Genomic DNA, 26,450 nt, shown 5'->3' with positions numbered 1-26,450 from the left:
TCAAAATTAAATTACAGTAGGGAATGATCCAGGATATCTGGATTTGAAGTTAGGTAAGGAAGTAAGCACTTAAAGCTGAGTTCTGTGATTTAGAACTTTTTATTTATAAGCTGGAATTGCAAATGCTGAGTGACAGTTTTGAGTTTATGCAGCTCAAATCCATCTGTGTATGGGGTACCATCCCTGTGTGTTCAGTGCTGTATTCACAAGGTAGCACAGGAAACAGCATGGGCAGAAGGGGTCCAGGGCAGTGTGAAATTCCATCAGCAGTTTAAGGTCACATTTTGTGGTTTACAAATAACTTGAGAATTTTGGTGAATTTCAGGGAAAACTGATGTTTCAAGGGCTCTGATCTCTGGGTGGTCACATGGCAAAGTCAGGTTGAAGTAGCAGCAAAAACATTGTTTTCAGGGGGTTCCCATGGTTTGGCGTCTTACAAAAATAAACAAAGTCTCTTTCTCAGCACAGCTCTTTTCCTTATTGCTTCAGCAGTGTTTCCAAATGGGTTTGTTCAGTCCTGAGCTGCTGGTACCCAGTGGCACTCTGCTTTTCCCAGCAATGGGACGAGGCTGGATGTCTCCCTGTGGGTGTTCCCCACACACCTGGACACCTTTGACTCTGTGCCCCCAGTGATGAGCCCCCCTGGCTCAGGTAGAAACCAACACTGAGCTCCTTGTATTTGATGTGCTTTCTGAGTGAGGGAATCTTGCAATTTCTCTTGATCAAGCAGCAGCTCCATTTCTCATTTGCTGTTCATAATCAGGAGCACAATGGGGTTCATTTGTTGTTGATTGTAATGTCTCATTGCTTCTGCAGTTGTAAGTCAGACAAAAACCCAGAAACTTCAGTTCTGTGGGAACAAAAGCAACTCAGATTAAAAATGCCAACTTCCTCTGTGTTCCCTAACACACAAGTTAGCTCATTCATGCTCAAGTCCAGGGATTCAGAGAGATAAACAGAGTAATTCTGCAATAACTCCGACATTAAAGGCTGCCTTTCTCTCTGTCTTTTCTCTCCACAGCCCTGCTGGGCCAGGTGATGATAATCAGTTGGCTTCTCCCCTGGATCCCTGTGAGCATCCCTCAGCCGTGTGTGCAGCCTCTGGCAATGCTGTCCCCGTGGGAGCTGCTGAGCTGACTGCAGCCAGGTACTGCCAGGGCTGGGCCTGGGCCAGGCAGGGGCTGCTCAGTGATAACCACGTTTCTGAGGATGTACTGTGGGCCCTGGTGGTGGTGTAGAGCTGCCTGCTGCAGGGGACTGCAGCACCAGGAGCTCAGCACTGGCTGAGGAGCTGCTGCCACCCTCCTTGCATGGAGAAATGTGGATGGGTTTGCTGGGCCTGCCTCTATCTATCAGCACAGATCTCTACCAGAATTTAAATCCCCCCTTGTCAAAGCCTTCCAATGAAAATTCTGTTTACCCTTCCCTGAGATTCTGTCACTTCAGCACATGGTGTCTGAAGATGCAATATATTTCCTATATTATTTTAGGTGCTTATACTTTTTTTTTATTATTATTAGTACAAGGTAAATAATCCTTGGAGCATTTTCTTTGAGAAGTTCTTAAACAGCACAACATTGATTACAAAGCATTCAGGTATCTCTCTTGGACTCTGGCCTTTTTGTCTGCCTTTGCTTGCACTGAGAAGGGAAACTGTTGCTTTCTTTGTGCTGCTGGTGGTGGGGTTGTCAGGATCTTGGGGCATATAAATTTATCTGAACAATAGAGGAAAGCCTTGTAGGGTGTGTGTACCCTTCAATCACCAGGAGCTCAGTGGAGTGTAAACACACACAGTATATTTAAGCTAGCATTACATTTGTTAGCTGAAGTCACAATAACACACCATCAAAGGCTGGAGGGACCTTGTGTGGTTTGCTCAATCCACCTTAAAAGCTGGGTGACTTTGCTGTTTTGCTGTTTAGCCCATCCTGCTCTGCCACCAGTCCCCAAGCTGGTTAGTCACCAGTGCTGGCTGGGAGAGACTGTGAGAAACAAACTTTTTCCTACAGTCACAGTAAGATGATCTAGAGAAGCTTTCAGTGGGAAGCTAATGATGTGGATTTCTTTCAGTCCTTGTAAGTTTTTATTCAAAAAGTTGTGTTTCTTTTGTTTTTAACAAATGTAATTGGGTTACTGGTGGGTTTTTTTTGTGGATTCTGCTTTTCTTGCTAATGGATTGTTGGCTGTAGTAGTGAGGCAGTTAGAAAAGAGTGAGCATTAATTGAGGTGGAGCTGTGAACTACTTTCTGAATGTGGAAGCATGAAAAAGGCACCAAAAGTGCCAGAAAGATTTGTATATGGTCTTTGGACTACAGTCTGGAACAGAAGATTGTGTGCCCTTGGGGTGATAATTTGCTGTTTGCAGGGAAAGAGGCACACAAGCTGTCTATGATTAAACATTTAGGGAGAGCAGTCTCAGAGTGCTTTAATTCAGTGTTTCTTGTAAACCTCATGAATTCACTCTGTTTGCCTTCTCACATCAATCTGGAATTTCGAGTTAATTATATTATACCTTTCCTTTTGATCTCCTCCATAACTTGTGCCTTTAAATGTGTTATTGTTTGTCTGGAGGTGTCTCCTTGCTCCAGCCCAGCGGCTCAGGCTGTGCTGGTGCTGGGCTGTGGTTGCCCCATCCAGGGTGGCTGAGCCCAGTAGGGGTGAGGGCACAGGGACTGTGCAGCAACCACAGCATCTGCTGGTTTCCAAATCCTGGCCCTGAGGGAGCTGCAAGGCTTTTTGCAAGGGTTCAGCACTAAAAAGTGGCAAACCAGGGCTATTTCACATTGGATGTAGGTAGTTTTCCAATTCCTGCAACAGAAGAAACTGACAGAGAAATACACTGTGGTCAACTGGAGTGAAGCTGGCTGTGAGTGCTACTTCTGTGTTTGTTGCTTTTACCTCTTTTTTAAGTGCTGCACAAGTTAACTCTTGTCAGTGTTGTTTGTTTTCCTTGCTCCTTTATTTTGCATCCATGTGCATCTTTGGATATAAAAGCCTGCCCATTCTCCTTCACCCGCCTTTCCTGTCCAGGCTGTTGCCACTTGCTTGTTTCTTTGTGAGCCTTGCAGAGGGGTTTCCTGCTGTCCCAGCAGTGAAAACCCAGAGGCTGCCACTGTGCCCACCCCCAGGTGGCAGCAGGTTGGCAGAGGAGGGGTTAAATCAGTGCAGCTGCAGCCCTGCTTTAATAAACTCCTGTGTGTTCAGTCCTGGTGCAGTATTGAAGTTCACCATATAGTGAAGTTGGAGGGAGACGACCCACCTTGCGTTGGTCAGCATCGACTCCCCTTTATTCATCAATCAGGCACTTTTTATAACAGTGTTAATTCACTTCATGCATATTGCAAAATCTGAGCTCACAATAGGTCAGAGATAACACACCAACTCCTCCTTATGTTTCCAATACCAAGATTTGGGTTCTCAAAATTATTCTTGCTTTCCCAAAACAGCCAAAGATAGAATATCCACTTGTTATGAGAAAGCTGCCTGAGAACTCTGATGTGCAAGGCTCTCAAGGCCTTCATGTTTGCCACTTTTACCTGTAGTTAAAAATAACCTGAGAACCTCTGCTGTTCACAGAAACAGGCTGTGAGAACCTGCTCCTCACAGCTGCCTTCTAGGCCATCCCTGAAAAAATCTCCAACAGTGCAGCTCCTCCTGCAGCAGCAGCTCTGCTGGCTTCCCTGGGCTTTGCCAACAATATAAAGTTGGTAGCAAATGGAAGTGTCAAAACACTGGGATTATGCTCACATAGCAGGACTGGGCTTCTGTCACCCAAGGGAGGAGCCTCAGTGATGTTTGTTCTTCCATGCCTTATCTGTCATCACCAATTCACCTTCATGGAGCAGATTGTTGCTGATATAAGTAAAATAATCTTATTAAAGTCTCTGCTTTTTTGGCATTTTATGTGGAAGCACTGCACCAGTGCATTTCAGTGTGAGTGGATACAATTCCCTAATGCACAATGTGATGTCTCTGTGCTGCCTGCTGGGTACCTCTGCAAAATGGCAATGTTACAGGGGCTCCGAATGCCATGGTGTTATTCCAGTCTGTCTGCAGTAAGGTGCAATCAGAAAGTGTGTCTCTTCCCCCAAAATATTTAGTCATTTACTAAATTTGCTTTTGTTTCTGTGTATTTCCCCATCAGGGGTGTCAGATAATGCAGATGGTGGGCACTTTGACAGGGAAAAATCATGGTGCATGCATGATGGGGGTCAGTTTGTGCTAAATGGCTTCCAGATGGCAGGACAGAGTCAGAGATCAGGTTGTCCCTCCATCTGTCCAGTCAGAAACTCTATCTTTGTTTGGCTTCTTGAGGGAGACTGACTGATACCATATTGATCAGGGACAACGTGCTAGCATCTGCTCAGTAAGATTTTATTTATCTACAGAGAAGTGCCCTGGAAAGAATTAGCTGAAAAGTTCACTGATGGTTCTGCCAAGCATTTTTGTTGAGCAGTGAAAGGCCAAGTTCACTGTGATTTGCCAGTACATGTTGCTCTAGGAGAAGTTTTGGCCAGGCACAGCTTTCTCTTTGCTCTGCAGGTGCAGAGCTCTGCAACAGGACTGCTGTGCTGTAGGAGGAATGTTTGCCTTGGAAAGGTAGAGAAGGCAAATAAAGCCCTGTCTGTACAAGGCCACAGCTTAGCTGGGCTCCAGGTTAGGGGTGTGAAACACTTCTGTGCAGTGTCTGCTCCCTCCAGCTTCCTTCCTGGCTTGTGGGCAAAAAACCCCAAACCTGCAATTGCCCAGGAAAAAATGACAGCGTAGAAGGCACTTGCTGCATGTGTTTAGGGTGTACTTCTCAGTGTTGGCAGCACAAACAGGGAGTACCCACATTTGTTTGTGCACACAGATAGTCAGAAAATTATTTTTGAGGTTTACTTATAAGAGGTAATGCTTGAAAATGCCTGTTTTCTAATCAGCTCACTCCACAGGATAAATACTGGTCAGTGTATATTTTATTGTGCACTGAGAAGGATTGGGCTTTTTGGTAGTATTCTTCTTGCAACCATTAAAATATCACCAGTTGAGAAAAAAGTTTAATGGAAAATCTTGTTTTAATAAGAGCTGTGGAGAGGTTTTAATGTAACTTCTTCATGTCTGAAGTGATGAAAGTCCCATGAGTTGACAGATGGACCCCAGTTGATGCAGGGTTAGGCTGGAGAGCTCAGAGTGAACAGAAAGTCTGTGTTTTGGACAGGGTTCCTATTCTGTGCTCCCCTGCCTCAATTTTTCAGTCTGTCAGAGCAGGAGGAGGAGAGGACCCAGGGCTTTGGGAAGGATGGGGAGCACAGCTTTTCCAGAAATGCTGGTGTGCTGATGGCAAGCTTTGCTTTAGTGCTGGGAATGACACTCATCAGTCAGAATATCTCTGAAAATGGATTCATTTGGTGTGGAAAGGCTTGGAGGGGAAGCTGAAGGGCTGCAGATGATCTTTAGGACCCGTGTGAAGAGTGTGGGTGAAACAGGTGCTGCTGTAAGCCTGGGGCAGCTTTGTGTGTCCATAACAGCAGGGCCATAATTTGTGTGCCTTTGGTGCTCTTGCTTGGCTGGGCCCTCTTGTGAATTGTTTGGGTTTTGCAGCTCTTTGTTTGCTCTCCAAACAGATGTTCAGCATTCACTTATTTTTAGCAGTTCACTTTTTCTGCATTAAAAATCTTACTTTCACTGCTCTCCCTGTGCCCCTATATAGTCACAGCCTTGCTATAGAGAGGATGCTGTTACTATATTAGTACAGAGACATTTTTAGCCAAGGACAAAGGCCTTTGCATGAAAAAGGAAACAGCCTGCTTCTTAATCATTATTTATTTATTTGTATTCACTTGATGGGGCTGAAAATTTCGAGTGTCTGTCAGTATCAGGGCAGTTTGGGAAAACAGAAGGAAGGAAAGGAAGGAAGGAGTGAGGAAAGCAGAGATAATTTCTTGGAAGAGATAGCTGGGTAGTTGTCCCATATGGCACAAAGCAGCTTTGTGGATATAAGCTAATCAAGGTAAACTACACTCACAAAGAGCTTTGGAGATCTCAGTGCCTGAGTGCACAAGAACTTTGGGAGGTGGCTGCTCTCGTGCTCCTGTGTGTTGTGACTGAAGTCAGGGATGTGGTTTAGGCTTGTCCTCTGTTAGTGCACCAGAGAAGGGAACAGCCTGTCCCTGGACCTCACTAACTCTCCATCAGTAACACAATTCCATCTGCTGCCTGCAATCCCAGTGTAATTACTGGGGGAAGAGGAGAGAAGAATTGAAAAGGAATGACTAAGATAGCTGTTTATATTTAATTCAGGAAACCTGTAAGAACCTTCTCAGTCACATCCTGTTTCCATCAACATTTCCATCAGCATTTGTGTCTGTATCTCTGGCAGCAGCAGCAGGAGAGGCTGTTGTGTGTGGCTGCTGCCCCAGGACATTTGTGTCCCTCTGGTGTGCCCTGGAAGGGACAATAGACAGACAGACAGGCATGACAAAATCTTACTTCTCCTGCTTTTGAGACATGAATCATTGGTTCTTAGCTCCTTTTCTGTTAATGAGTGTGGCTGAGAGCAGGGGGAGTTTGTGGTTGCTGCCCTGCTCCTGAGCGTGGGGCTTTGCTGAGCAGAGGGACCTCACATCCATGGGATCAGTTCTGGGATTACTCTGTTCAGCCTTGCAGCCTGGGGAGAGCTTTTAAAATAAGAGAATGTTTTAGTCCCAGATTTTAGGGATTTTTGCTAAAACACAAATTGCTGAATCGAATGTTTATATTGTACAGTGAGGAGAAAAGGCTGTGTGGGAACAGCAAAGCGGTCATTAGTGATTGATTTATTTATTATACTGATTTCATATACAGTTAAAGTCTCTAGCACTTAATGTTATGGTCTATAGAGGCTGATGATGTGGCCAGCCGAGAAGTGAAGTGAAATAATGTTTGGAGGAAGAAGTAATTTTTGGGAAGTGGGAGAGAGAGGGAATTTGGGAGGGGATGATGTGCTACTTACAGCTCCTTGTAGATCCAGCCAAAGTTCATCCTGTAAAGAGACTATTAAAGCTTCATGGGCATTTCTGAAATTTGTCAGCTTATTTTTAATACCTGTTTTGCAGCACTTCCAAGCCTGATAGCTGCGAGGGAGTTGATAAGCACGTGTCTGAGGATGTACCTTTGGCTGTGGCCCCTGGTGATGGTGTAGAGCTGCCTGTTGAAGAAACCAAAGGTTTCACAAGGGAAAAAAAAAGGTATTGTGTGATTTCAGTTGTTACAAGACTTTGCCATGTCTTTACATCTTTTGCCTAAGAAATGGTTCTAGTGTGAAAGAGGCTGACTAAGTTTGACAGGTGTTTTGTCTGAGTTATATGAACATTTTGCTGCTGGATTTTGGATCCAAATGTTAGACTTCTCAAGACCTGGCTAATCCAGTGTATCTACTCCAAAATACCAGAAGAGGGAGCTTAGGCTACACTGGTTATTACTATGCTGATCTTTCCTTCTGTTTTTAAACTATTATTTTTTTATGCTTTTCCCCCAATATTTTCCTTTATTGAAGTGAAGTTTGTTGGGGTTTTTTTGTTTCTGGATGTGAAACTGTGCAAGATCACGTCCTGTTTAAGAGGACTGTTCTGCTCATTGCCCTTCAGATGTTGCCAGCACCTTCCCCACCCCACACCTGATTTGCATTGCCACTGTCAGTAGTGAAGGAAGAAGTTTTTCATCTGGTTTCACTCTTGCTGAATAAATATTACCTTGATTTCAAAGTTAAGTGTTTCACTGCCTCAGATTTGCACTGATTGTTGCCATAGTGTTTGATAGGTGCTCCAGCACATTTTTGCTTTGAAAACCCCTAAATTGAGTCAGACTCACAGAATGATTTGGGTTGGAAGGAACCATAAAGATCATGTCCCAGCCATCCCATCTCAAATATAGACGAGACATGTGCTTGGATATTCCTGTCTGTGGTGATTAACCAGTCTGCTCTTGGGGCTCAGCAATCAAGGCCTGCCCTTACTGTGACATCTATTAGTGGAAAAGGTCACATCACAGCTGAGAAGATGAAATGGGCACTCCCTGGAGAGCAGCATTCTCCACCCCACCAATACCCATGGCAGCTTGTGACAAGTGGGATGCACGGCAGGAGACACCACAGGAAATGCAGTAATGCCACTAAAGCTCTGCTCAGAAATGTCAAAAGATGCTGCTGTCAGCAGGAGGGTACTCTGAATTATGAATTAAAATGTGCACAATAGATGTGTTCTGCTGTGGACAGTGCACAAAGAGCTATTAGCAAATGCTGCTGAAAAACTATTGACTTTAATATCTAGGAAATGTTGATTAATTATTTCTTCTAAACTCCTGATTGTTTTGATCAGAAAAATGGTGTCCTTCACCTTTAGTGTGTGTGCTGCTGTGGCACAGTTAGGCCAGGTCTTTGTAGTTTTCCTCCATGACACTGCAGTGCACAAACCTGTGTACCATTGATGGAAAACAGAAGTGTTTTGCACCAGTATGCAACTTCTGCCATCTGGAGAGGATTTTCTGTATTGAGGGGTAGATACAATGGTTATCATCTAAAACTGGAGAAAAATGAGCAGGTGAGGTTTTAAGTTAGAAAATGCTCACCCCAAGATGTTGGCTCTTTCCAGAGAATCATCCAGAATTGTTTGAGCTTCACAGATAGCCTGGATTTCACATTCTGGGAGTGCTGTAGTGTAATCACAAATGACTGTTGTTTACAAATCCAAATTGTAACCACTAAAACATGGGGATTTTCTTTTCCTTTTCACTACAATTCAGCTTCAACAACAGGAGAAGTAACTTTAGAACTCTGCGGGCGAGCAGAGCTGCTGTGCTTACATATTTAGATTGGCTTGTGCCTCTGAAGTTTCTGTTTTGTTTTGATATTGATGTGTGTTTAATAATGTAAATGTGTGTGTGCATAAGAAACTCTTGGCCTTGGACACTTCCAGAGGTGGGAAGCCCACAGCCTCTTTGGGCAACATGTTGTATTATTAGAACTCCTTAAGGCTGAATCAAAATCCATCCTAGGATGTCAGCAGCCCAAATGTGCACTCCCAGCATCCTCATTATGTGTTTGGAGCCTGCTTTTACAGCTTTCTAGAAATCTTTTTACTTCCCACATCATTATGCTTTGAGAATAGCAATCCTGTCACCCACAGCTTCTTTCTCCAAAGTTGAACTGTTTGTATCTTGATGGACTTTAGATGCACATAGAGGTGAGAATTAGAGTTGTCTGTGGGACTAAATATCATTCTTGCACCCTCTTGAAAATCAAAAATATTTCTGTCCAAATAGCTATTTGCTGTTGTAATCAGCCCCTTATGTGAATACTTCTGAGACTACCTTGTATTTTTGTGTGGTTCCTGTGTATTGAGTCAAATCAACCATGGAAAATAATAGCCTGTAAATTGGGTTCTGTTTCACTTTGTCACATTGATGAGAAATGTCTGGCAAGGTGCTGAACTTGTGCAGCTGCTGGGCCACTCTGTGATTTTCTGTAAAATGGATCCTTGAGGCATTGCAGTCTCCTCTATGATTATGATGATCACATTATGAACTGTGTCACAGACACTTCATAATGTGAGAGAAGTGCTGAAATACTGCTAGAGAACAGCTGATTCCTTATGGAAGCCCCATGGACAGAGCTGGAAAGTCTCTGGGGAGCTGCTCCATCCCTTTGTGCTGTGGGGAACAGAGATGGACATGATTTGTCCTGGAGAACAAAAACCAAGTGCTGGTTTTGAGCTTGTCCTCTGCTGCAGCCTCACTTGAAAATTGCACCTGTGGTGTTCTGTGTGGTTCATGGGAATGCAGAGCTGGGCCCTGTTGTCAGATACCAGGTCAGTTTTCTTCCAAAAGCTACAGCAGACTGGTGTATGAACATTTTGAGAGACTTTGGATGGACAGGGAATGTCTGTTGATCTCTGAAATCAAATACACATTTCTGTCTTACCTAATTTTCCTGAAACGAGTCTGGAACCAATTGGGAGCACAGCAACAAATCTCTCTGAAAGCAGAAAGTCACAACAGTTTACACAAAGCTCTACTTTCTGTGTTGTTGGTTTCCAAAATGTTTCATAATGCTTCCCTGGGAGGAAGCAAAGCTGAAGAATTGGTGTCAGGCAGAAAAACAGGATAAGCTTTATGACTTCTGGGTTTTATTTGCTTGATTGTGTGTTAAAAACAAGTTTTCTCCTTTTGCCCACCTTCAGAGAAGCTTGGTTTGAAGCTGAGGAAATAAAATTCAATGTATTGCCTTCATTTTGGACCAGCACTTATAATCCTAGACTGAGTTGCTTTTAATGGTGTATTTAAAACCAAGAAGGGATTAAATGGGATTCAGAAACTCAAGGTTTTTTCTCTTGAGTGAATTTAACCCTTTTGAGAGGAATGTGTTACAACACTTAAGTTCACAGTGAGCAAGGAGGAGATGAGAAGTGCAAGTGTGGGATACAAATGCCTCTTTCCTTCCAAAAAGTGGGAGTTTGCAGGGTCTTTTTGGGTTTAGGGTTTTCTGGGGTAGAAGGAAGGTGTAATTTTGTGGATTTTATGTTTCTCATGTGAACTGGATAGTAGGTGTTTGTCTAGACTGTCTGGTGCAGAAGTGAAGTGATGCTTTTTTCAGGATAGCAGCAGATAGAAGGCATTGAAATGAAGTTGTTTAATTCTTATAAACCAAACTCAAGGATTTTTGTTGAGGCTTTGTGGCTGACACCATGAAAAACAGCACAAAAAATAGATCCCTTACACATAACCAGCCAGCCTGTAAAAAATGGACAGGAATGAGCCACAGTGCTGCTCTTCATCCCTTTCCACCATTCCAGGTTTTTACAGGAGATTGTCTCCTGAGTGTGTGTTTAGTACTGCTCAGCCCCAAACAAGAGGCTGTTTTGTGTTGACATCTTCAGTTTATTATTAATAGCATCAAACTCTGGGGTGTCTGTTGTGCTTCAAGCCCAAAATGTGGTGGATTTTCTTGTAGCTGGGTGTGGGGCTGGCATGGTGGAGTTATCTGGGTGAACCCAGGATGTGGGGGACAGTCAACAAATAGCTGCCATCAGCTCCATTTTTAAAAGGCAAAGCATTAATGGGTGCTTGACACAAGTGGGAAATGTCACCTGTTTTCTAAGCACTTGCTGGTTGGGAATTTGGGCTCTCTGGGGTGCTCTGCCTGCAGGTTTGCTCAAAGAGAGCAATTATTTATGTCCAAAATAAAGCTGCTCTCAGTCTCATGAGGGCATGGACAAAAGGGTGATGGTAGCCCTCTGTCTGCCTGGTATTCCTGTGTATTTTACAGGTTCCCTCAGGCAATTTATGGTAATTTCCTTGCTGCTAGAACAGGTTCAGCAGCATGAAAATGAAAATGTCGTTACGCTAATTAATCTGTCCACAAGGAGTCTGGAATTAGCATTGATCATTCTGCATCCTACAAAAACCATGGCAGTAAATATTCAGAAATTACATTCCAGGCTTAGGATGCTGTACCTTGACACTGTGGCACACACAGGGACAGCTCCTGACACTGCCAGGAGGGTGGAGGATTTGTATGGGATCACCTCTTGTTCTAGATCAGGTAATAATTAAGATAAAACTCTTGTCAGGTGTGTTTTGTATTTCTCAATACAAAATATTTTATGCTAAAATATGGCATGGGCTTTTGGGGTGCTCTAATGCTAAATCTTCTGAAAGCAAAACCTTCAAGAAGCCATTGAGACACACTAGGCATACTTCAGACCAATTTTGTGTTAACTCTCATGAAATCAAATTGAAGCTGCACGCTGACTTCTTTAAGGCAGTCATTTGACCACCCATCCTCAGCAGCCACAGCAGAGCATTGCACCGGGGGGATGCTGTTCCTGTCTGCTTTCTTCATCCTGCATTTTCATCATCTAATTCTTTACTTGGGCCCTGAGGCCAGCAGGCCTTTGGATTCTGCTTGCTGAAATCTCCTGCAACAAGGTGCTCCCAGAGAGCATTACCAGCACTGATCTTGTCAGCTCAGGGCAGGTGCATAAAACCCTTAAAAATGTCAGTCCCCTCCTTGCGTGAGGCAGCTCCTTCCCTCACAAGCCTGGCTCCAGCTGCCCTAGGGATCTTACACCTCAGGATGTTCAGAGACTTAAAAAGAAGCATGGAAGCAAGACGAGCTCCTGTCGTCTGTGATGGTGTTTTTGCAATTCTGTTGTTTGGAAATGTCAACAGAATTTGGGCATCTGGCTCGTGGACATGGTCTGCAGAGGCATATTCAGCAGGAAAACAACATCCCTCCTTTGGTGTGGTGATGCTTGTGGTCCCGGTCTGAAGGCCAGGCCAGAAATTTGGTAAATAGGAGTTTAAAGTTTTGTTTGTGACCTGAGGAATTCAGGCCTGGCTCTTACAGCAGTAGCATGATAGAGCCCAAAATCTGAAACAGAAACGTCTGTGCCTTGGCAGGAGGGAAAGCAAAGCAGCAAACAGCAGAGCAGAGGCTGCAGAGTGAGGTGTGGGGGTTTGGCTGCCCTGACCCCAAACTCTGCCCCCTCTGAGGGTCTGTGTGGGGCAGGACCCTGCTCCTGCAGGGCAGCACCCACAGCCAGGGCTGTGCTCAGCTCCTGGGAACCTCCTGTCCCTCTTGCTGTGGCTCCTCAGCTCCAGGGGAGGCTTTGGAACGTGGAACCCTGCGGGGTGCGCGGTTCTCACGTTGCTGGTGGTGATTCACTGCCGGCCTCTGAGAGCCTGGAGCCCCCCAGCAGCACCGAGCAGGGCCCCTTTTGTTATCCTGCCCTGCCTTTCCCGTGCTGGACATTTCAATAACTAAGCAGGCATCTTGGTTATTCATAACTCTTAATGCCATTAATCTCACTTGCAATTTAGATTAAGCAGTGACCTTAGCAACCAAGCAGGGATCAGTGGGGAGGGGTGCAATTATTTATGTTTTATCTTGGTTTCATTTTTATTTTTATTTGAAATGCACTCTAATGCTTATTTCTTGTCAGCTTCAGTGTCCATCCTGGCTGCATCATCACAGGTCTCTCCTGTTTTCTTGGAATTAACAGATATCCATGGGCTCAGGCTTAAAACTCTGGGACATTGTGTGTTTTCATGAGGAGTGTATCAATGCAAATAAAGCACTCACACTATGTTAATCTAGATAAGTGGTGGAGCAGACAATGTGTCTATTTAAGTATTTGATCTGTAAGAACAAGTTAAGTCTGTTAAGCTTTACACCCAGCATCTCCTGGTGTTGTTTGGTGGTGGATAATTTTGTACCACGGTGACATGGATAAGGCTGAGTTGTGCCAGGTGATGCACAGAGGCAATTGAACAAATTGCTTCTGTTTTCCTTGAAAACTGTATTGAAAAATATCCCACTGATTCAACACTCTGCAATTATTTTATTGCTCAGATTTCATTTACACTCTCCAGTTGTGAATCAGTGCCCCACTCTTAGACCATTAAAAGATAAATGCTGAGAAAAAACTAATCCAAAACCTACAGCTAACAAAAAAACCCCACCAAACCAACAAACCCATGGTTTCAATCTGAAGGTCTGTCACTCTATGTAGGAATTTCTGATTTATCTGTACTGGAATGAAATTAAGCTAAGGATAACTGGATTTTGGAAGGATGGCAATAAATGCATCTTTAAATGGCTAATTATTGACTATAATAATAACTATACCATGGCCATAAACTGCAGTACTTGTGTATTTATTAGGCACTGCTAAAGCACCGATGTTCCAATTTGTGTTAACCTTTCACTGGTTTTTGCCAGTATACCAAAATGGGATACATTTGTCACGTTTCAGCTAACTTTTGTATTTGTTCTTTTATTTGTAGCACAAAGGTGCTTATAAAAGTAAGGGAGAGAAAGAAATTTGCTTTTTTTTTTTTTCATTGCTCTCAGTATCTGATGGCAGCAAGAGGTCACAGCTTGGCCCTCCAGGAGATGGTTTGGGTCATCATCTTTCAAAATAATAAAGATTTTAATTTTAAATTATGATATGCTCACATGCAGACAGTACTGTGCTGTTGGGTTTTTTTATTTTTTATAGGAAGTACTGTTCCTTAGAGTTCTGGCAGCAGCATTCATATACCAGAGAAACCCCTTTTTGCTTGGGATGTTTGGTTTTGCTCTGTCTTTGCATTTTCTTTCATGTGGTGCTTGTTTGTGCACAGTACCTCAATAATGCATTGCAGCTAGGAGGTACAGCTTAATATTCAGCCCTCCTTCCCTAGGGAATAGATGTGTGAGGAAGGCTTTTCTTTGAGCAGGCTCTTTGATGTTCTCTGTGTGTGTGTGTGGATGTGTGGTCATGTTTATAACTTGTGTAAATGCCTGGCACGATGGACACTGAAGCCAAGAGCAAAGAAACAGAACATAAATTTCAGTATCTCAAACCTTATCAGGTCCTGCTCAGCATTGTTTTTTGATGGAAGCCAAAAATTTCAAATTGGGTGCAAGTGACCAAAGTTTGAATTAATATATAAACATGAAGTGGAATAAGACCAAATATTTAGGAGTCTGTAGAGTGTTTTAAGCAACTAATCAGTGGACATCCAGTTTCAATAAAACATTAATTTAGTAGAGGCCAAAATATGGCTCTTGCTTAAATGGGTGAAAGAGGCAGAAAGAGAAAATGATTAATTTTAGAGGATGGTACTGAATACTTAAATAGGATTTTCAGCAGTGGGATCACAATAAGTTGTTACATGGCTTTTAAACCCTAGGCTGAAGTGCCTGGGGCATTTTAAAATCCTTTGAAGCTACAATGGGATTTTTTTCTTTCTGAGCTACATCTGTGTGTTTTTAAGGTTCCAGAGAAGTTCTTACCAAATGTACTCAGAGTGTCAACACGGTTCTTGTATTTTTAAAAGCCCACACTAAATTTAGTGCTAAGTTGATGCTTCTTGGCAGGCCCGAAGGGTGAGCTGGGGCCAGGCAGGAGAGGTGGAGCTCCTCTCATCTGAGGTATTTCTTACCAGTCAGGATGGGCTGCAGCTTTGTAGTGTAACAGATTTCATGGCCAAATCAGGAGTAAATCTACATTTTGGCTTCTTGCACGTGTTGGCCAGAAACATCAGTTTAGTGTTTGTTATTGCATCCCATAGGCAACAAAGTGCCTCCAGTCCAAGGCTCAGTTACAGCACAGCTTTTTGTGAAAGACCATGGCCAGCAGGAGTTCACAGTGCTGCAGCTGAGCTGCTTGGGTGGTTATTTCTCACGGGGAAGAGAGAAATCCTGTGCTCCTCATGAGCAGGAGAAGCTCAGAGGCGCTGAGCTGTCCTCTGGTGAATCTCTGAGCTGTGCACAGGACCTGGGGTGGGATGGAGGGGAGAAGGAGGCGCTGCCTTGCCTGTGACACCCCTCACCATAACCCTGAGCCCCCTGTAACACAGACAGAGTGAGCACAGCCACAGCTGGGCTCCAAACGCTGAGTGAAGCCCTTCCTCCTGTCCTGCAGGTTTGCCAAGACCTCCATTTCTATTTCAGTCTGAATGTTTGTTGCATAGAAACGTTGGAGAATGGAAAAAAAGCAAACCTGTGCTGTACAGCTCTTGAAAGGACCACACTGACTCAGAATAGGATTCAATCCCAGCCTTCTTTTATTAGGGCTTTGTTTATTCAATAAATGTACATGTGAAACTTGAAGGAGTTGACACAGGCATTTTAAGTGTATTGTTTGCACTTGTTAGGAGTATCCCTGTTTTCCTCTCTGCCAGGACAGTGTCCCTGTTTTCCTCACTGCCAGGACAAACAGTGCCTGTGTTCTCCCTCCCTCCAGGTACCTGATAGGGCTTTACTTGATTTGGTGTTTGCCTTTCTAGGGATTTTTCTTCTTTCTGTAAGAAATGAAATCCAGCAGGGAGCTATTATGATATTCAAAGACTAGGTAGAGCTACCACACACTAAAGTGGGGGACTCTGGATAAAGACATGGAATTTTAGTCTGTTGCCCAATACCATTGATTTCCCATACTGGATGGGAATCCTGGAGTTATTAACCATTTCAAATCTGCTGCCAAAGAGTATATAGGACATTTTCATACACTTTATGCACTTTCTGTGTGTTCACTGCTGCAGGGTTTGGGGGTTACTTGTGGCTCAGGCACCAGCCCTGCTCCAGAGGTTCTGGAGCTCAATCCCTGAGAGAGGCACTGCTGCTGCTTCTCTGCTGGCCTTGGGATGAGTCTTGAGCAATGAGATGCTAGAAATGAGGGTTTGGCTTTTGTCAGAAAGAAAACAACCCCAGAATTATAGCTTGCTCAGAAGCTTGTGGCTGAACAAAGTGCTGGCTCACAGGCTTTCCCCTATAGTTTAAAAAAAGTAAGGAAAAGAAGAATATCATTTATCTTCATACTGTTCATAAAACAGAATTAAATTTTAGGCAGCCTCTAGAAATGAAAATTTCTTAATCTTCACTAAACATTCTTGTTTCCTCTTATCTCAATAACAATTTATTGCGGGTGCACCCAGAGATCAGAATGTTATACATGTATTCAGTAGTCATTCTTCTGTCAAGCAAGAAAACCCAACTGGATTTATGCAAGCAGAGAAAAAGATCCCAAAACTGTTGAAAGCATGAGCCTAATGAGGCCTCCACTAGAGCATAAAAGCTGTGCAGTGATAGAGGCTTGGAAGTCAGCACGTTTTAATATTTTTGTTAAATTTATCTGATCCTTTTGACCCCTCCGCCCTGTGATGTATCCAGAATTGTTACATAGCTTCAAGCCATTTGTATCCCTAGAGTTTCATCCCTGACACAGGCAGCAGTGCAGCTGATTTTTATTTATTTTTTGCTCCTCTAATGATGTGAAACACATCTTGTATGTGAATCATCTGTTACTTGCCAACGACAGGGATGTGGAGAGCGATGGTGCCCATCCTTTTCAGCATCTCAGAATTCCCAGTGCCCTGGTACCTCCTCGATGGCAGAAGGAGAAGCTGATTTGCAGGATTTGGAAATCTGTGGTCCTAAAGATCCTCCCCACCTTTATTAAGCATCCCTGTCCAGCAAGGGGGTCTGTGCAGGCAGGAGCAGAATGGTTAAAGCGCCCCAGTGTCGGATGGAGCTGCTCCCACTTTGGCTTGTTTACCTTGGCTGTTCATGATATTCTCGCTACGTTCCTCACGGAAGATTCCATTTTTTTCGCCGCAGGAGGGATGAGCTGGTGTGTGAAAGGAGCAGAAATCAGCCGTTCTGCTCGTTGCTGCTCCGTGCCAGGGTCCCGATGAGCGCGGCTGCTCGGGCTGGGGGGAGATGTGTGCGCGGCGCCCGGCGCACACGGGCATTTGCATTTCAAATCGGCTGAGTCAACACAATGTAATGGTCCTGCCTGCAGGTCCTTAGAGAGCCACAGTAGCTGACAATGTGTGCTTAAAGGGAGGGTCTGCTTTTCTTCGTCTTCTTTTTTTTTTTTATTTTTTATTTTTTTTAAGCCGGTTTCCATAGCCAATAGTACCGTTCCAGGCGCCTGCACCGGAGCTGTTTAGCAGATGATTACCCCGTCACGGCGGCCGCGATTTTGTTTTATTTTATAAACACCGTTCATCTGGACAGGGAAAAAAAAAACCAAAACAAGCCCCAAAACCGAACAACAACCCACCGCCAAAACTGGCAACACTTCAGAGAGGAGAAGCTGCCGAAGTGTTCGTGCCTGTGCTGCCACTGATGCGAGCAGCTGTTCCCATCTGCAGTGCAGCACCGCAGCCTCCACAGAGCCGGAGCTGCCGGGGCTGCTCGCCGGGGGCATTCCGCAGGAAGCCGGCCTTGCTGTCGCCTAGCCCCGAGCCCAGGGCACGCTGAGGATGGGAGGCTCGCAGTCCCTGCAGCAGGCACAGACAGGTGGCCTGGTCCGGGAGCCGTCTGAGGCCATGTAAGTGCGGGTGCCGTGCGGCGCCCGGGCTGGGCGCTGCCGTGGGGGTGTTTGAGGCCTTTGTTCGGCGGGGTGTGGGAGAGCTCCGTGCCGCTGCCAGGGCACCCCGCTCCGTGTGTGCCTGCCCCTGTGCGTTCTGTCTGTCCGTGTTTCGGGTGCCTGCTCAGTCAAACACAATGAGCATGGCCAGCGAACAAAACCCCAGCCCCTTCCCCGTTTTCCCGAGCCCACCGCCACCTCGGTGTTGTCGGTTTAAAACGCCCAGCGAGGGGCTCCGTTTCACTGGGCTTTTTTCAGGGCTTCTCTCTGCACGGATGCTGTGTTTTCAGCATCAGCCTTGTCACATCCATCCCTGCCATGCTGTTAGATCCTCTGTGGAGCATAAGCAAGGTGTCCTTAGGTCTCTCCTCGCTGAAGGCCGGCTCGGAAAGATTTGCTGCGGGAGGGAGGAAAAGAGAGGCAATTTGTGCTTGTTCAGAGCGAGTTAGCACTTTTCTGGGTGGCTAAATCACATATAAAAGTGCAGAAATGTGCATGTGCATGTAGGAGTAGCAGCATCGTTTCCCATTTGTAAATAGGATTTTGTAGTTTATTGGTAGAGGATTTGGCAGTTTACTTAGCTAACAGTCTTTTCTCCTTAACCCTGCACCCCAGGCTGGTAAGCTGGAATGCTAGAGCATGGACCTTACCATGGGTTTTAGAATGGACTGCCTTGTCTCCTTTTGTCATTACAGTTGTATAAATCACATTTATCTTAACATGTCTGACTACTGTGTTCATTACTGAATATGTATTTTGGTAAGTTTTAGGTATTTATCCATTAGGGCTAGTCTACAAACGAACCTCGTATAGGTCTCTTTAAATTTTTTTTTCATTTAATGTGTGCTTGTTAAGGTAGCTCTGATTATGGTTGAAACATCATTTGTGTGTTTGAGATAAGTGCCTCCGAGCCATTGGGGAATGATAGAGCAGTAACTGATAGTTTTGCCTCTGTAATAGGCCTTACAAGTGGGTATCTGCTCCCTATTGTCATATTCCAGGATATCAGCAGATAGCTTTGCTTGACAGTGTCTTGTTATATTTGTAAGATACAGGCCTAACAGCATTTCTGCATCCTTTGTTCTTTTGATGCGTAGCTTCAGCAATTAATATTTTTTTCCCCTATAGTTCCATCTGACATTCCTATAAAAAGCATCTATTTTAATAATATGGTGGAATAAAAGGATGCCTCATTGTCTTTAAAGCACCATAAATGACATTTTCATCTGCACACACTGCTGTTGATTATTAACAGCGGTCCAAGGACTGGGCAATAAAAGACATGTTGCTAAAACAGTCTTTTTGTCTTCAATTTTCACAGCCTTTTAAGAATGCATTCTGTTGGATTAACAAGCTCAAGGTGTATATATATATATATATTTATATATATATTGATGAAGGTGTATATATATATATATATATATACTTATACATTTGAGGGACACTTGAGTAAATTATATTGTCATCTCTCTCAATGACTCCTTTCATATACAGACCTACTCATGTTTTGTATTAAGTCATTCCTGTGGGGTTTCAAGATGATCTTTTAAGGGCTGACATAATCAGCAGATGCACTTTTAGCACAGGCATCATTCAGCAACTGTTGATGTCATTGGGAAGAGTTTGTGGAAGGTATTACTAATCTTGTATTAAATACATCACCAAGAGATTTTGCTGCTTTCTTCAACTAAATACTCTTCAAAATGAGATAAGGATGGAGGTGTTTCTCTATCATGGGCCTGTTTCATGAAATAAGAACACCCTTGAAGCATGTCATGGTCATCCCTTCTGGAGTGAGGTTTTAACTTTCTACCCTTATCACTGTAACTTCTACCAGTGCTTTTTAAATGAGGTTGCATTTGGCTCGCTTTGCACACATAAGCACATTCCTTAATGGCAGTGATGGCTCAGAGGCAGAAACATCTGGCCATGTCCCAGGCAGGCTGGGCAGCTGCCCACGCAGTTCCAGCATCCCCGAAGCCATCACTGCTGCCATCAGCATTGCCCTGAGGAGAGCTGCTCCACAAAGGGACAGCAGGGTTGGCTTTGCCTGCTCTGGGTTCATTAGAGTAGGAGGGTGTCAGTCAGGAATCATTGCTGGAGTAGAACAGCGTCAAAAAAACTTCAGAGGCAAACAAATTCCATAAATAGCTGCTGCTTTAGGAGTTCCTCCAAAGTATCCAACGTCCATCCTATGATGGACTTCTTGATGAAACACTATGGAAATAAATTGGTGTTACAATCCATGCTGAAAAGGGGTCTAGGTTAAGATTTTATCTGTAATTAAATATGCCCTTTATGCATGCATATGCCAAATTCCCAATTTTAATGTAAATTTGTGTCAGGCAGGATAAAAGTATTTGCAATAAACTCGCTATTGCTACTGACAGCCTGGGGTGTTCTGTCGCTCATTGTGGATTGTTAGCACTCGCTGGCAGCAGACAATTGCCCTTTTATTTAAAGAAAAAAGAAAAGTCAATTTGGAATGATAAAAAAGGGAGAGCCCAAGGGAAGCCCCTGACAATAAAAGTTAACTGCAGATGAAAGTGGGGTGGCTCAGGCCTCGCTGCTGACGTGATGAGCTCTGTCGTGTGCTTTGCAAATCGCAGCAGGCACCCTGGTGGTCACAGGCCGAGCTCAATCGGGGGCACGTTTCCATCAGATAACAGGAGTGGGCTCTGCTGAAATCAGAGCCAGTGACAGTGAGATGATGCTCAGTGTGCAGGGATCTGTTGGGTGCACACACAGCTGGAGATGGCATCCTTGTGTGCTCTGTGTGACATGGCACTGCTGCCCTGCTCAGGCTGTGAGCACAAATCAGCTTGCCAGGCGCTGCCACCTTCATCTTCAGTGCTTTGATTTGTAAGAGCAGTATATTTCCCACCTTCATCTTCAGTGCTTTTATTTGTAAGAGCAGTATATTTCTATCTCCTGGCAACGTTTTTTAAGTATTAGCAAACTGGAAACGTTGCTAGGGTTTTAAAAGCTGGGAGCTCTTAGGCATTTGTCATCCCTGAATCATTTGGGTTTTTTTTAAGGGGAAAGGGTTTCTTTCTCCTGAGCACGAACCACACCTTGCTTTTCTGGTTGCATTATGGTTGCTGTCCTTGCAGGATTTACGTTCAGTGCCCATTTCTTGCTCAGCCAAAGGGGGGCTGATGTGTTATTTCCTCCCATCAGGAGCTTCACGTGCTGCGTCTCTAACGTTTGCATCCCTTGCCAATCCAAGAGGAAAATGACTGAAGCCCGAGCCAGCTCCCACTGAAGTTGATAGTGAAATGCCCACTGACTTCAGTGGGAGCTGGAGCAGGCTCCAAGAAAGAAATTGAATGTCACTGATCATTGGTAGCAGGCCAGGCTGCTGGTGTCCCAGTGGGTTGTTTTTCAATATTTCTTCTGCTGCGTGGCCTTTTCTTTTGTTTGTTGGTTACAGGAGAGACTCAGAAAAATATAAACTGGACAGTCTCAGCCTTCTGCACAGGAGATGTGAGCAGTTTTCTTTGTGTAAGGGTCTGTATACACATGTATTTATAAAAGTTATGGCTCCTTATGTGTAAAAAAACAGCCTTTGCTTGTCTATCTTCCAAACCTGGAAGAATCCATTGTGCGGTTCTTAAAAGTTTGAAAGAAACCAGTCTGGTGAGATATTTGCACAGTACTATATATGCCTATATAGTACATAGGAACATGATCCAAATAAATATATATACATGGAAACGCAAGATATATATACATATATAAACTTTTAAATATTGAAAAATTTGGATCTTGGGAGGAGGGGAGGCTGATGTTACTGAATTGATATTTAGTCTGAGTTAATCCCTTGACAGACAATTCTGCCTATTGTCAGCTTATTATGTAGAAACATAAACTTGTTTTCTTCTTCCTCTTACTGACAGCCTTCAGTGAGCATCCCCCATCAGTAATTAGAGGATGCTCTATCTGCTGGGCTTGTCTGCTAAACAGGGTGAATTGCTGGAAGCCATGGGGATGTTTTACTTAAGATGTACCAGGAGTAACGAGGAGATTCTTCTGTCAGGCTTCCCTGTCTTTCATTCCAGCCTCCCTTATTTGAGCCCAAAGGATCTCATCTCTGAAGTCAATGACAGCGCTCCCTTTGATATGAGAGGTGGTTACATCAACCACTTCTTCTGTCACTGGAAGTAGGCAGGTCACGTTTAGCCTTGAAAATAAAATGAAAAGAGCCCAGCCCTGTGTTAACAAGGCACAGCACACGTCTGGCAAACCCATGTGTGCTCTAAAGCTCTCCATACGGAGTGGGGTGCCCTATGCCACCTGTAATGGAGCTGCTGTCATCTATTATGGATTATGACATGCAGGCAAATTGGAAAATAAAACCTGATGTGAGGTGGTAAAAACATGAATGAAAAGGCATTTCCTGCACATGCATTGTGGCTGTCATTTACCAGCAGAGCTGCTTCCCTGGCTGTGTTTGCTTTTTTGCTTTTTGCTTGCCTTGACCAGCAGTCAGAGGAACTGATTGTTAGATTTAAATCAAAGATGCTCTTCAGCACTCTGTTTCAAGAGGGAATAGTCTGGGTGCTTTGAATGTTTCTCTAACATGATTACAGCACACAGAAAAGCAGTTCTGTCTCTTACAAGCACATTTCCTTTGTTTTAAGACCATGCACCTATCATTTTTATATTTGCTTATGTCTTATGGACACAGTATCCTTATCCACCTCTGATGCTTTGTAAGGATTTAGCTGTGTACTAAGCTTCTTATGTAGTCCAGGTAAACAGGCTTTTGAGTGGCAAGAGGCAGAGTTGTAATTACAGCTAGAAATTCAATGCAGTTTGCATTCTCTTGGAGAAAGTGGGTGGGTTTGCTGTAAGAAGCAAACAAGCAAATGTATTTTTACTTTGGAAAAAGCAAAGAAAGGTAAAAGTGTCATTTCTCTTCAGATCCTTAAATGCTCTTAAGCAACCATCTGAATTTAGTAGCAGGCTGTGGATATCATGTTTTGTATTCCCATTAGAAGCAGCTTAATGGGGAAAAAATTGAATTAGTTTCCTATTTCCGCTACAGTCTTAAATTTTTTTGTAAGCCAGGTTTTGGCCTGAGAGCCTTCATTGATGGTGACACTAGATAAGATAGTGAGATCCTTCCCTGGCTCTGGAAACCAAATTGGAGTTTGCATGTGGTTGAAGCCACTGTGGATGTGTCTGAGACAGACCCTGGGACAGCTGTAGAGCTCTGTTTCTTGTTTGCCCTGCAGTATTGTTTGCTACAGCTCCTCTCCCTCTGCTGCAGGGAGTGACTGAGGGGATGAATGGATGCTTGGGAAACCTCTGAGAGGAAGAACTGGGGCTGTTGGTTCTGTTGGGGCAAATATGTAAACTTTGAGACAATCTGTGTCTTTCCATTTTAAGCTAATTTGGTTGATAATCCAATCCTGAGAGTTATGTCAAATTAACTGGGCTGTAGGTTCTGTTGGACAAATAATGTAATACTTTGAGACTAACGTGTCTTTACCATTTTAAAGCTTAGTATTGCATTTTGAGTAATTCACAAACCTACAGATGTTTATGTTATCCACAATTTACCGGTACAGTTTTCCTCAGCGCTTTGGTAGGTAATGTAAACCAGGTTGTATCTGACACAGGGTACAATTACAATCACATAAGCTCCTGCTCCTTTAGAGCTTTGATTTCCTTCAGCATAAAAACCTGCATTTATTGCTCTCGTTAATAACAGCCCATTGCTCTCCTTAGAAATGAGTCCAGCATTGTGCTGGGAAAAGGGTTTGGTGCTAAAGGAGAGGAAAGATGAGCAAGGAATTCAGATCCCTTTGTGTAACTTCCCAAGTGCAGGACCAAAGTGGGAGCTTGGGAAGGGAAGGTTCAGGCTGCTCCTCACCAGGCTGGGGAAATCAAGGATTTGCCGTTTCCATCACTCTGTGGTGCTGAGTTGGTGCTTCCTGAGGGAAGGGAAGGGAAGGGAAGGGAAGGGAAGGGAAGGGAAGGGAAGGGAAGGGAAGGGAAGGGAAGGGAAGGGAAGGGAAGGGAAGGGAAGGGAAGGGAAGGGAAGGGAAGGGAAGGGAAGGGAAGGGTTCCTGAGAGTTGCAGCAGCACCATGTGCCCATGGGAGAGGTGAATGAAGGCAGTGGGAAACCCTGCAGAGCTGGAGCAGCAGCTGGATCTCACCCACTCGAGGCAGGAGATGGAATGAGTACAGCCCAAGCAGAGATTTTGTTGTTGCTGTTATTAAGAGGTCAAGATAGATATTTTTTGTTCTTTTTTCCTACTGCTTGCTGGCCACGTGTCTGTGCATGCAGCTGCTTTAGGTGTTGAAATAGAGGAGTAAGGGTTAGAGAGGATCTTGCAAAGTCCTGTAGGGAGGCTGTGCAGGGGCCCAAAAGGCAGAATATGGGGCAGGTTGGAGGCAGAGGGTCTCTCCTCCTCTGTTTCCTCCTCAGTGAAGGTTCTCCCCGGCTCTCTTCTCCACCCCCGTGTAGTGTTTGTCTCCTTTCTGGAAGGAAGGGCCGTGCAGGAGCACAGCCCGTCCCACATCCCGGGGCTCTCAGCATCTCCGTGCTCCCAGGACTGGCCAGTCCCCAGGAATGGTGTCACACATCCCCCCGCGCTGTTCTGTCCCCTGCTCCTGCTCTGGAGCTGCGTGGCAGAGCTGAGAGGAGGCTCTGCAAAGCCACAGTGTTGCATTTAAAAGGTGGCTGCAGTAAACAAAGCAATTCCCAACCTGTGGCTCTGCTCCTGATGAATTATTGATCCCTTTCCCATTGGTGATGCTGTGTAGCAGGAGCACAGGATGATTCTTCATGGGGGCACAGTTCACACGATGATGATTCCTGGATTAAAATTTTAGACCTTGGGACTAAAAGAAGAGGAAAGATACCTGCCAGGGGTATTAAATATTTCAACATCAACCACTGATTCAAACCCCAACCCCTAACCCATTAGGGTGAGCAAAATGCATCACTGAGTGGGATTATTGTGTATTAACTGGTTATATTTGTTTTAAGCATTTCCCACCTTTGCTATTGGGGTAGTCTGCATCTTTCTTAAAAGATTTCTGTGGTTGAATATTCAGCAGCCTCTGGTGATTTAGGGACACATTAGTATATTTGCAGTTGTGATGTCTGAAGAAGAGTGCCTTTAATTAAATTGCTTTTTCCTGTTGTACCTCAGAGAATAAAGCATCTGCCTGAGAAGAGCATAGGGATTTAAAAAACAATTTCAATTCTGAGTCCTGTTTTTGTGGCGAAGATATTTTCATTATTCAGGCTGAAGCCAGTAAAAGAGAAAGCAGGCTGCCCAGAAAGGATGGAGGATTGTTTTATTATTCATTTATATCAGTGGTGTTGAAAAACATACCCTGCCAGATCTCAGGAAAAGCAATAAAAAGGAAAAATGTAACATGATTTAAAGCAATATGGGGAACTTCTTGCTAATCAGTTAGAAAAATGATTTAAGTAGATTGAAGTGCTGCTGTAAGTGTGCCATGTTATATCCCGCAGTCTTTTTTCCTTCAGATGTGGTTTCCCACAGCTTGAGACATTTCTCTAACATTGCTGTGTGAAAGCAGGAAATGGCTTTTGTTGGGGGAGTGGGAATTTGGCTTCTGCACAAAATGTGCTCAAATTTGCTGAATAAACAAGGAGAAAAAGCAGGAAAAAATAATTCCTTCTTCCCATTTCAGTTAGGGTAGGAAGACTGCTTATAAGACAATAGGCTAAAACCCAAAATTCAACATTATTTTTAAGATGATTATGTCCTTTTAGTTCTCCTCCACTGCAGTTCTAATCCTGTTCTCTAAATATAGCCATCCTGTGAGGAAAAACGAGCCTTTTTATAGCAAGTGATTAATGTTTAAGGTATTCATAGTTTTCTTTTTGCAATCTATTATAGCAGACACATTTCCAAACCCATCTCTGTGGCTTGGATAACACACAAGGTCTTATTTTCTGTTGCTGAAGTCCCACATAATGATCTGAAAGGGGAAGCCACAACATTTTATTTCTGTTATCTCACCTGTGTTTAAAGAGAAAATGCAGATTCTCGTCTCTGAGCTCAGACACTGAGTTATCCCAGCACTTCAGCTTGGAGCCCCCATTGCTGGAAGAGCTGAGAAGTGACTCAGTGCCATCAGAGCAGCAGTGTGTGACCATGTTCACCCATTCACAGCAAATCCATCCTGCTGTCCATCACTGACACCTCAGCTGAGGTGCTCTGGGGCAGCTTCAGAGGGTGAGGGGAGGCACAGAACTGCTCAGGGCAGGGGAGGGCTCTGGCTGCAGGGTCACCCTTCTCCTTGTGACCCAAAATTCAGCCTTGCACCTCTCATCCTCCTCCTTGTGACCCGAAATTCAAACTGGTGCCTCTCACCTGGCTGCAGGGTCACCCTTCTCCTTGTGCCCCAAAATTCAGCCTTGTGCCTCACCTGGATGCAGGATCACCCTCCTCCTTGTGCCCCAAAATTCAGCCTTGCACCTCTCACCTGGCTGCAGGGTCACCCTTCTCCTTGTGACCCAAAATTCAGCCTTGCACCTCTCACCCTCCTCCTTGTGACCCGAAATTCAAACTGGTGCC

General features: G+C 44.3%; 1 protein-coding gene across 10 annotated transcripts in view; it reads left to right on the top strand.

Moving 5' to 3' along the window:
* Positions 1–26,450, top strand: part of TACC2 (transforming acidic coiled-coil containing protein 2) — an 89,515-nt gene that overhangs the window by 14,929 nt on the left and 48,136 nt on the right. For 9 of the 10 annotated variants that reach the window (XM_064717544.1, XM_064717540.1, XM_064717547.1 and 6 more), the window contains 2 exons: positions 1,022–1,147; positions 7,077–7,208. In XM_064717544.1, the coding sequence (XP_064573614.1) occupies positions 1,022–1,147; positions 7,077–7,208 (258 nt within the window). Of the gene's footprint in view, positions 1–1,021; positions 1,148–7,076; positions 7,209–17,376; positions 17,841–26,450 lie in introns of those variants that run through there. The other variant, XM_064717546.1, reaches the window with a different exon arrangement.

Source organism: Zonotrichia leucophrys, chromosome 6 (genome assembly GCF_028769735.1).
Source record: "Zonotrichia leucophrys gambelii isolate GWCS_2022_RI chromosome 6, RI_Zleu_2.0, whole genome shotgun sequence".
NCBI lineage: Eukaryota > Metazoa > Chordata > Aves > Passeriformes > Passerellidae > Zonotrichia > Zonotrichia leucophrys.
Note: the sequence above shows the minus strand (reverse complement) of the source record. Positions and strands in the feature narration are given on the sequence as shown.